This window comes from Dipteris shenzhenensis, chromosome 23, assembly GCF_047967505.1.
Source record: "Dipteris shenzhenensis isolate YYH24624 ecotype China chromosome 23, Dip_SZ_1.0, whole genome shotgun sequence".
In the NCBI taxonomy this organism is placed as follows: Eukaryota; Viridiplantae; Streptophyta; class Polypodiopsida; order Gleicheniales; family Dipteridaceae; genus Dipteris; species Dipteris shenzhenensis.
This window is the reverse complement of record NC_141618.1, coordinates 40,236,810-40,248,155: the sequence shown is the minus strand read 5'-3', so window position 1 is coordinate 40,248,155 and position 11,346 is coordinate 40,236,810. Positions and strand designations below refer to the sequence as shown.

General features: G+C 44.1%; 1 protein-coding gene across 2 annotated transcripts in view; it reads left to right on the top strand.

The window, feature by feature from the left end:
- The first annotated feature begins 7,133 nt into the window (after positions 1–7,133).
- LOC147887370 (Glycosyl hydrolase family 47 protein) overlaps positions 7,134–11,346 on the top strand; it is a 200,236-nt gene continuing 196,023 nt past the window's right edge. Inside the window, exon 1 of one of the 2 annotated variants that reach the window (XM_087394173.1) lies at positions 7,134–7,403. In XM_087394173.1, the coding sequence (XP_087250299.1) occupies positions 7,308–7,403 (96 nt within the window). In that variant the 5' untranslated portion in view covers positions 7,134–7,307. The remainder of the gene's footprint in view (positions 7,404–11,346) is intronic. The other variant, XM_087394172.1, reaches the window with a different exon arrangement.

Here is an 11,346-nt window from a genome sequence, read left to right as displayed (position 1 = left end):
ATCTCTTCAGTCAAGGAAGGCCATCTGGAGGAGCACCAAACATTGGAGGCGCTGTGATGGCTGCGGCAACTCCTGCAAGTGCGACAAGTAACGTCAAGTATGCCAAGTTTTCAGGGAAAAATTCAGACAACCTCGATGCACATGTCTAGATGTTCAAAAAGGTGTATGGGGTCAACAATATGGGAGTTGGTATGCTCCAACAAGAGGTGGTTTTTGAGCCAACCTTATCGGGTAAGGCAGCATGCTGGTTGGTAGAGTACGTAGTGAACCATTTCGCCACATATGATGCAACCCGCGACGCATTCTTGAGGTGGGTTGTCAAGAAAAAATGTTTTCGCAAACTCTAGAGAGATTGCGTAGCTTGGAGCAAGGCAATCAAGATGTGGAAGGTTATGCATCCAAATTCAATTTACTCTTGCAACGTGTGCCTGCGGCTCAAAGCCCTGCTGAGCAGGAGGTACTCAATGACTACTTCATTTTGGGGCTATCACAGGATACGTGGACGGCGTTGGCCACAGTGGATCGGACACAAACAATGCTCGTGGCGGTCATGGCGCAAGCAATGCGAGCAAGGGAATCACTGAACGGGAGGATCCAGGAACTGCAAATTCGCAAAGAGCAAATCCAAGAAGAAAATGTCCAAATCAAAGAAGTCAGATGATAGTGAGGAAGATTCGGATGCGACCACTTCGGACGAAAGGTCTGAAGGTACCAGTTCAGAGGATTCCGAGTCAGAAGTAGAGACGAAGACCCAGAGAGCCTCTAATGGGGATAAGGGCGCGCCAGTGGCTTTTTAGAGAAGGATTCGTACCTAAAGGCTTGAAGGGGATATGGTGTACTCACTGCCGCAATCCTGGTCACTCCGCAATTGAGTGTGCTCTTAATGCGAATTGGTGCGCGATCTATTTGACTAATATACACAACACAATGAGACTACAATGGACATGGCCAGTGAGCAGCACTGGCAATTGTTGCAGTCCTTGCACACGGATCTGAACTAGAGGAGGTGGAGTTGTGTCAAGCTAATTCATGCCCAGTTCTGGCAACTGACATGAGAATTCCAGTGATTTCTGCAAAGGCACAAGGCCAGACTTTTGCTCAAGTGCTGGTAGATGGCGGTTTGGGGGTCAATATTGTCACTTTTGAAGACCTGCCAAGCAATGGGATGGATGTCTTGGGAGTCGGTGCCATTCTTAGTCCGCATGGTTGATCAACGCCAAGTTCGCTTGAAATCTTGCGGGCCGTTGTTTTGGAGGTGGCGGGTATATCATTCATGGTGTCCTTTGTAGTGCTCAACATGGAAGCCACAACACCAGAGTATAGCATCCTTTTAGCTAGGCCTTGGTTGCAGCAAGCAAAAATCAAGCAAAATTGGGAGCAGAATGTCATTTCAGTGCGGAGAGGAAAGAAGAAAGTGCGGGTCACAATGGGAGTGGTGGCACCATTGGCGGATGCGGTTCGACCTGTGTTGGCCGAGACGGTGAACATGGTAGACGGACTAGAGGATGATGAGGAGAAAGCCTTTCTCAAGGCAAATCCGGAGTTGGTTCCTATCTTCACCATTGACGTGGAAGGCATTACAGACAGTTACATGCATCAAAGTTTCCTGGCGGACGTGGTCAGCCCTGTTTCGGAGGAGTCTAAGCCCCAGCAAGTAGCAGCATAATTGGTTATATGGGATCTCTTGCAACTTGAGAGGGAATGAATGAGCAAAGTCACGCGAATTTAGGAAGATGCTCTGAATACAGTTTATATCTCAGAGCAAATGGCGCATCTAAACCAGTCAAAGTATCCACTTTGTTGACAACTGAATTCTGCAGCGAATTGATTACCCTCTTGTGGGAATTTTCTGATGTGTTTGCCTAGGACTATGCGGATATGAAGGGTCTGGATCCAAAGTTTTACCAACACCGGGTTAACCCCAAACTAGATGTCGCTCTGACGAAGATATAGAGGTATCGTATGAATCCGCACGTGGCCAAGCAAGTGCATGAAGAACTGGAGCGATTGTTGCGGGTGGGATTCATCGCACTGATTTAAAATCTAGAGTGGATTTCCCCGATTGTCATTGTGCCAAAGAAAAACAAGAAATTGTGGATTTGTGTCGACTACTGCAAGTTGAATGCGGCCATGGTACCTGATCCATTTCCCTTGCTCTATATGGATTCTATGCTCGATGAAGTGGCAGGGCATGAGGTGTACTCCTTCTTGGATGGATATAGCGGGTACAACCAAATCTGAATGGCTCCGGAAGACCTATCACATCATGGGGGATCTATGTCTACACAATTATGTCGTTCGGATTACGGAATGCTCCCTCGACTTTTCAACGGGCAATGCAGGAGGTCCTATTTGACAGATTTCATGAGGATTTTCTTGGATGACCTTAGTGTGTTCGGCACATTCAAAGAGCACCTAAAGCACTTGCAAACATGTTTCCAACGATGCAAGGAAGTCTCCTTCAACAGCCTGAATCCGATGAAATGTGCATTCGTAGTCCGTAGCAGCCAACTCCTAGGGCATGTAATCTCGGCAGAAGGAATTACGGTGGATCCGAATAAAGTGGTAGTAATTATGCAAGCCCCGACACCACTAACGCCTAAGGAATGCTTGCGGTTCTTGGGCCAAATTCGATGGCATGGCAGACATCTGTGGTTCTTGGCTCAGTTTCTGACTCACATGGTGATTCCCTTGAATGCATTGGCACATGTGGATTCGAAGGCATTTGTGTGGACTGTAGAGTGCGACCAAGCGTACCGGTAGCTGAAGATTCAGCTTTCTAGAGCACTAGTGCTGCTGTCTCCGTATTGGGAGAAGAATTTTCATGTGTTCGTGGATGCCTCGGATAGAGCTATTGGGAGCGTATTGATGCAAGAAGATGCGAATAAGTGGTATCGCCCACTCTACTACGCGAGCCGACGGCTCTCAACGACCGAATAGAATTATTCCATCACGGAGTGGGAAGGATCGGTGTTGACTAGTTCTAGACCAAAAGGGTCTAGCACTTCTTCTGGTGGCGGTGGTGCAAATAAGGGGAAAGGAGTGGTTGCGGAGTGAGTGCAGATTAAGAGGATTGGCAAGCCAAATATGAAGAGCTGGCAGAAGGCATTGTGGAAGCCGTTCTTTGCAACAACAAAAGAATAGATGTGCTGAAGCAGCAGAGGCGTTCACTTTGTCTGTGGTTGGAATTGTGGGCCCATTCTTTTAGTTTGTCATTACCTCCTCGTCCTCCTTGGTGGAAAGAGGTAGATAAGTTTCTGGGGAAGTATTATAATAAGCACACACCTTTTCCGGGGTTACAGATCCCCCTTACTATGAGCCGATGGTGATTCAAAGACCTGCGATGGCACAGGAACGATGGCAGCAACAATTACCGCAAGGTGCATGGATAGATGAAGTATTGCCCATAGAGCAGTGGCCTGAACAACAGGTAGTGGATAGATCCAAGCCTCATCCATTACAATGGCTGATGGATCTGGAGCAAGATCAAAGATTTAAGATGTTCATGCGAAAGAGGCAATTAGAGATGACTGTGGCTACTGGTTCGAGTGGACCGACTACACAGTTGTAGACAGAGTTACTTGAGAGCAGTGATGCGGGACTAAGCAAGGTGGGTAGCATTGTTGCACCTGTTCAATACATTTCTAGTTCGGATGAAGAGTAGAACTACGCGATGGCTACGGAAGGGCCTCACAAAATAAAGTGTCATTATGCAGCTAAGCCCATACGTCACTATAATGGTTGCTTTTGGACAGGCAACATCGAAGATGTCCGAAATGCGGGGATGCTTTTGGACATGAAGGAGAAATAAAAAAAGGACGTTCAGACAGGTATTGCGACTATAGAGAGTGGATGTTTTTCTGAATGTTTTTAGGAATGAGATGCTTTATAATTCTTGTGTACTGAGTGAAGGGTGAGATTTATCTTACCGCACCTGGTTCTCTGTCGAGGCTATGCCTAAAATGATTGTTGCACATACACTTTGCACTGTGTAAGGCATCTGACTTTTGTCCAAGGATGTGCATGTGTGGTTCGCACAGTCCACCATGAGTGCCATGTGTTATTGCATAACCATGCAGGTTAGCAGCAGTGACCTAGAGGGTTGTGTGATGGTAGGTTAGCCGCAAGGGTTGATGGTTCGGATCTCCAAGCAGTTGTAGTCTTCAACGGCTGCTTCTCCAACCGTCAGATGGTTCTATACGCATGCTATTACTAGCATTCCAAGGTCATTGTGTACACAGATGTTGTGTGAGCTTTTGCTCTAGAATACAATATTGTTTAGCATTCTGTCATTCTCTTATATATCTGTATTCCGTTCTCGTGGATGTTACGCGTATCGTTTGTCTATTATTTCCCGTAGCGTCTGCGCGTATTTACGACGCTACAGTCAGCCTAGATTAGAAATTAAACAATTAAGCTATTTCAAAACTCATTCACAGACAACCACTAGGTTGGTTTAGGCAACCATAGACCTGCGTTGTATCAAAGCATGTGTATGATGTGCTCGTCCCATTGCTTGTGTCCCGTCTACTTTGTGCAAGTGTCCTTCTTATTTGGAGAAACTCTTGTATTCTCATGCCAGAATGTTGTCACTCGATCAATAACTTTTGCACTTAGGCTATCTCTCCTTTTCTTACATTTTGTTGAAGCCCAATGACTTCTTGGATCGGGATGATCCTGCATTGCTTTTGCTCTATGTCCAACCACTGGAGCCATGTTTGTCCTTTTGATTGACAACATATTTGACATTATGCACCCAAGCCATTTCTTTTTTGTTTCAAAGGATACCAACATAGCTAATGTCTCCCTCTTTGCAACTAGCTAATCTAAGCTATGCACCCCTTTCACTTTCTATAGGCCATTTCTCAAGTTAGAGAGCATCGTCTCTTGGGCATGCACATCTTGAGGTGTTGTTAGGGTTGTTAGTCTATGAATTTTAGGGTGTAGGGTAAAGCTTGGGAAGACTTTGGTATTCACCTAAATGGCCTGATGTCGCTGCCTTAAATGCTCCCACTAAATGTGATACCACAACTCGTGTTCTTTGCTCCAATGGCAATGATCAAATGCTCCATCTATCACCACTTCCTACTATTGTTATACAAGGAATATTCTTTCTTCTCGTTGTTTCTCCCTCCATAAATATTGTAGTTGCATGTATGTGTAGAACAAAAATTTTATGTTTTTGAATAAAGTGTTATATCATATACTCTTCATGATGCATGCTTCAGGTGCAACATAGCAGTTTAATACTTTAATGGGTCTTATTTATTCCATATTTTCTTGGTCTCATATTCAAGATTTGAATGTATACTACAATTTGAAGACAAAGCTGGTTTGAGCAATGCATAAGTCATAGGTTAGGGGAGATACCTATATATAAAAAATGCCCTAAACCTCAACAAAAATGGCTACACCCAAGCAAACATTGACCCTTTACTATAACTTAAGACCCATACACAAAAATGGCTACACCCAAGCAAACATTGTCATATGGTGACCACCTTAGCCCATGATTGTAAAACGTCACCATATGACTAGACCTAGTCTTCTTTTATTAAACTTGACCACCTGAGAATAGAGGTATTAACATGTTATAATACCACACTCTTAAGTAGCGATGTATGCACGGAAGGGAGGTGATGGAACTTTCTTTTGTAACTCACATCTTACTACCTTGCAATAGCCTAAACATCATAGCACCACGAGGCTGTGTTTTGAGTTATGGAGCCATGAGCAACTATTAGAGGCTTGGTATGAAGTAAGAGCATGCTACCACATGGCAAGGAGGCTTTATCCCACAAGCAATGCAAGTATGTATTCCTCTCCTTTAAAAGGGAGGTCACTTTCACACAATAACATATGCAAGTCTCTCTATAGTACAAGTCTCTATCTTGAAACCTAATTGAACTTGAGTTATGCTTATTTAGTCTAGGCCTTCATTATGTGCGCACTTAGAATTCATCCACGCTAGATTATATTATACACGCTACAAGTCCAAAATACTCATGTTTTACCGTATCGACCCATCGATAGATCTCCACCCTATGGAAGCTACACCTTCCCACAAGACTCCAAGCAAAAGAACTATGGCATATTGTGATATGAGATAAGCATAGTGAGGGATACTTGTTGCTTATAAAAGGACTCCACACATATATAAAGCATAGTGAGGGAGGGGGTTTTGTGGGGAGATCCTTGAGGATGAGGGTGTGTGTTCCTCTACAACCACACCGTGATGCCATTGAAATTAATGTGATCCCTTTTCCACAGTTTAGACAAGAGTGCGTGGGCATTACTTCCTGGTATAGTTATAAAACAGGCACTTTTAAATGTTAAAGAGAAAACAATTTTGCAAAGGGTGTCGGGCTATTAAAAGGCAATATTTGTAGGATGATCTTCGTAAATGGCAATGTGAAACGCTACTTAATTAATTTTAAAAAAAATTACAGGTGGAAATTCACAAAAGAGTTCCAATCCTTTACTATAACACTCCTTCTAAGGAGGCAGTGCTAACAAACACTCCCCCAACCCCCACCTTCACCCCAATATTCTTTATGATGATTGGCCCCTAAATTATTTGATTTTTTAATTTTATCAACATTTTGGACGACTCAAATAAGGTTGAATACACGGACGTTGCAGGAGGAAATACTCTTCAGTTGTTGCTCTATTTCACACTTAGGTGGATGTTGAAGTAGTTTCTTAGGGGGTCATTAGATGAAAATGACATGGGACCCTCAAAGCTTTACAAATTCGATCTTTGTCCGCACGTTGGGGTGGCGTTGTGATGGCAAACGAGAATAAATAGAGGGTGGGCACTTTTTCACCAACGAATGATGTCTTGACACAGGAGCTTCTCGTGTCGCTAGTGTTTAATTGGCCGGATGTGCGTGTATCTAGCCTAAGATTCATTATGTCATAATGAAGAATCTAGATTTGTATTACTCATTCATGGCAAAAGGACAAATAGAGGTATGATAACCAATTCCCCCAATTAGATTAAACACCTTCAAACACCAATTAGTTTGAAGGGAAGTGCATCATTGCCTTCAAACTACGAAAAATTTGAAGTTGTATTTCGAATGATGAGTTCTGATTAGCGTTGGGTTACTGTGTACAGATAGAGGATCGTTGTTAAGCTCAAAAAATTATGAGCAGAGTTGGGAAGATTTAAGGTTGTTACCAAGGTGTCCTGAAGGATTTGATGATCTCAGTACTTCTCAGTATTAGATCTGCTGGTGGGTTGATTTGAAAAGCACGAGGGAGCAGCGCGGCAATTGTTTCAAGCGCCTGAAGCTGCATCAATTATGCTCAAGGCATTGCTTTTCGTAGCTCTCGGATTGCTTCACTATGCCTCGGCTGCCGGCGTCACTCGTGAGGAGGCCGCTGAGCTTCGCGACGAGGTTTTGTCCCGTCCATCCTATTGGGTTTTGCTTATTCGATCGGACCTTGTTGTGATTGAATTCTTGCGCGTCGTGGGTGTGTGTGTGTGTGTGCGTGAGAGAGAGAGAGAGAGAGAGAGAGAGAGAGAGAGAGAGTATAAATGAGAATTCTAGCTGAGCCTAGGCAATCGTACTGGGACGTTGGCATTCCCTTGAAATATTATATATCCTAGCAATTGTAAAATCTACTCTAGGAGGAGATTATATCATTTATGTAGAATTAGCCTGCTGAGCATGTGATGACAACTCAAATCTCTCTGTGTGGATTAGCTTGATGATCACAGCAATAATGGCTCAAATCTGCGACATTTCTGGCACTCAATGCAGTCTCTTGTTTGACTCCAGATATGTTTTTCTTCGGCTCGTGAGCGCCTTAAGACTAAGGCACGGACATGGGAGCTGTTTAGACTGCTAGATCAGAGTGTATTTGCTCCTACTTCAAATGGTGGCTTCTTATTTGGCTAGGGGAGTCGGGACCACATCTATGGAACTCCGACGGCAACCACTGCCCACATGTTTGACTTTCACCTAGTAACCCCAGCTAAGGGAGTGCGTTGCACGTTTCTTCAGGCTTGTGTTTACTATCTCGGATTGCTGATAGCTGAAAAACTCCAAAACTCCCTGGATGAATGTTTTTCTCTCAAGCTTAAAATTTGCAAATGCCTTCAACAATCCTTGGACTCTACTTTGCACCATATATTGCTTGCTAGTAGCTTTCTTGGTTATTCATTCGTGTCAGAGATAACAGCCCATAGGGCTACAAGGTATGATGGCTTTTGTTGGACAGAGGTGGAGACACCATGGTCTTCACGGTGCAGTCAGGGGGCAGATTGGTTAGATCTTTGGATGAGTATATAATTTTGGATGCTCTTCCTGAGGCGGTCAGAGTTGTGGCCATGTGGATCAATGCTTGTACTTGCTGATACGTTGATCCCCGTCTGGAGGACTTTTCCTGTGGTATATGGAGGCTATGGCTTTATGGGTGTGTTCCCATAAAGTTTCTTCAGAGAGACACAGATGAATGGGAGTGGATTGATGCAGCCAATCATCCAAGTGATTTATAGTCAACAATGCCAGGAGATTTCAGCTTAGAGCCAGTAAATACCATCCAGACTTGCAGAGATCCTTTTAATCCCTCAAGATTCAAGAACTGGAAAGTCATTCTTTTCTTCTGGCTGGAGGGATGCAGTAAATTAGTGGAGTAGTACTTTTGGAGTTGACCCTTCTTGCCCTCGGTGCTTCACTAGTGTAGGTTCTATTTCAGCATCCTCTAGGAATGCAGGCATGCCATGCTCATTTGGGCTGAGATTGCAGGACTTATGTCCCTCCATCTTCTTCATCAGTTGGGGCTCAGTGGCCTGGCTCTCTTTGACAGGGCCTTAGATATATTTTGAGTGACAGGTCTGCTCTCAGGCTTTCATGGTCCGGCAGCATCTTATGGAGCTGTGTCTACTTTACATTTTTCCCACCTCTCAGTACAGGCCTCTTGCTTTGGTGGACACGAGTTGGGAGATTGTTGCTAGCATATCTCTCTGGCACATTTGGCGTCCAAATGTATTAAGGCTATAGACAACACCTAGGTTGACCCAGTCCTTACTTCGAATAGAATCTGGATAGATATTATACACCTTGATGGCCTTTTGGTCTAAGATGCGTGGGACCTTGAGGTCTGCATTGTCCAGGAGGAAGCTTTTTCTCAGAGAGTGAAGAGGCAGTCCTTCCTTGTCTGAGTCTATCATTGGCCTGGTGTGGCACTCTCAGCCACAGTCTTGGTTTCTTTCAGGAATTTCCTATCCTTAGACTCTTTCGTGGTACTTCTCATGCTATGTATGATGTACTTGTGAATGCTTTCCTCTTGGCCATTTATAATTAAAAGTACGCTTCCTTCCACCACAGTACTCAGACCAGTTGGAGACAGTTCTTTGATATGCTCAAGCTGAGATAACATGACCTCGGAAGGGTCGGTGGACATTTTCCTTTAGAGGTCCAACTGTTGTATTTTATTTTATTGCGCTTCAAGTATATGGTTAAAGGAATCAATGTCAAGGTCCTTGGTGAGGGTGAACTGGCGCTGACTAGATGGTTCTAAGGTCAGGGGCCTAGGTGCACCAAAATGCGTAATTGCCAAGGGGCAAATGGAATTAAGTGATACTCCAAGAGAGGGGTAAATGGTACACCTAAGGATGGCCCTAGGAATGTGACATGTGGCATGTAGAACTATCTAGGGAGTTGTGGGCTTTGTGTACAGCTTGCAGGAGAATCGACGTATGATTCAATATTGAGCTCGCTGTCACGAAGATTGGCTAGGAGGATTATCTGAGTGCCATTGCCCGTGCTTGGAAAGGGAAACTGTATTCCTGCATTTCATTTTAGGTGGCTAGTTATGTTTGGTCGTTTCATTTGGTATCAAAGCGCCGTTGGAGGTGGTCCAGTAGACATACTATGAACCATTTTCCTAAGCTCGGATTGCCCTACATTTACTTGCAATTGTTGAGCCAGAATCTGTTGCAAGGCATCCTCCAATAATGCAATTCTACCAGACAGTGTATGGCCAGCTGGGCACGACACCTGTGGGATCGGCTGGACTCCCGATTCTATGGGATCCACCCTAGAAGCTTCTTCTTCAATTTCCATTTAGGTCGATTAGGTTTTTTTATTTTTTTTAAACACCACAGCCTGAAACTGTATTTGCCACACTAGAAATTGAAACCTCCAAATATAAATTGTAAACTCCAAATACCCGAAACAACAACTATACAAGCATCAACACTAACTGTAAAACTGCAAAGTATCACCACTCTTCCCTATACTAGGGAAATATCTGCAATCTCAGTAACCAAAAAAACTCAAACGTAAACCGTCAAAATAAAAGAGGGAATAGAAAGCCCCCTAGTCAAATTGTCCTTCGTTCACAAAAGAATGTCAAACCTGCTCTGCTTTTATGTCTAGAATGCAAGGATGGTGAGAACTTCATAAATGCCTCTAAACTGGATTTTTGTCTAGTTCAGTCAATTTTTGGACGGAAAAAAACAGAATTCCGTCAATCAGTGACGGAATTCTCCAAACCACCAAATTTCAACCTCACCCAACGTCAACGAACCTTCGTATGGCGGCTCAATATTGCGGTACATGTGTGTGAGTCTTTGCTTGGAAAGCCTTGTGACAACGAACTACTATGTAGAGCGGGTGCGGAAAAGATTGATGTCATAAACTCATGCGACCTCGCCTGTGAAGGATGCCACTACATGGTCTAAGTCATTTTGAAATCGTCTGTCACAGAGACTCACACATGCACCATCACACAAACCACGCGACGCTCATCTATCCTATTCTACTACACGCCTGTGCTCTCGCGACCTTGACGAAACTGAGGTGACGTGAATACGTCTTTGAGCAACCGCAATGATTATTCTCGGTTACCCTCGCAGAGAAGGTCTCCAGCTAAACGAATTTGACGCCAGATCAATACGGGAAGAAAAGCTCATAAAACCAGACTTTGCTAAACGATAAGGGAAATGGAGACCAAAGCAATAGGGTAAAGGGGCTCTCAGCTCCCAAGCCAATGCATACGTCCAGCCATCCCGTAACCACCTTCCGTGAAGAGACTCATAACCAACATGCTTATACCCAGCAATCCTCATGAGGAGTTTCACACAAAAATCTGTTTGCTCCTAAATTGTTGGGTCGATTCACGGGTGCAGGCACATTCAATAACCTCCCAGCCAACCTCGGTGGTAGCAAGCTGTCAGAAATTCAAATCAGATTATGTGAAAGCTCTTTTTTTTTGCTTGCTTATGCCCAACGAGCCCCAAAACTCCCTAGATGGATCTAGTATGCCACATGTTTGCAAATTAGGGTCCTTCCTTAATGCATCATTTACCCCTCTCTTGGGATATCTATGAAA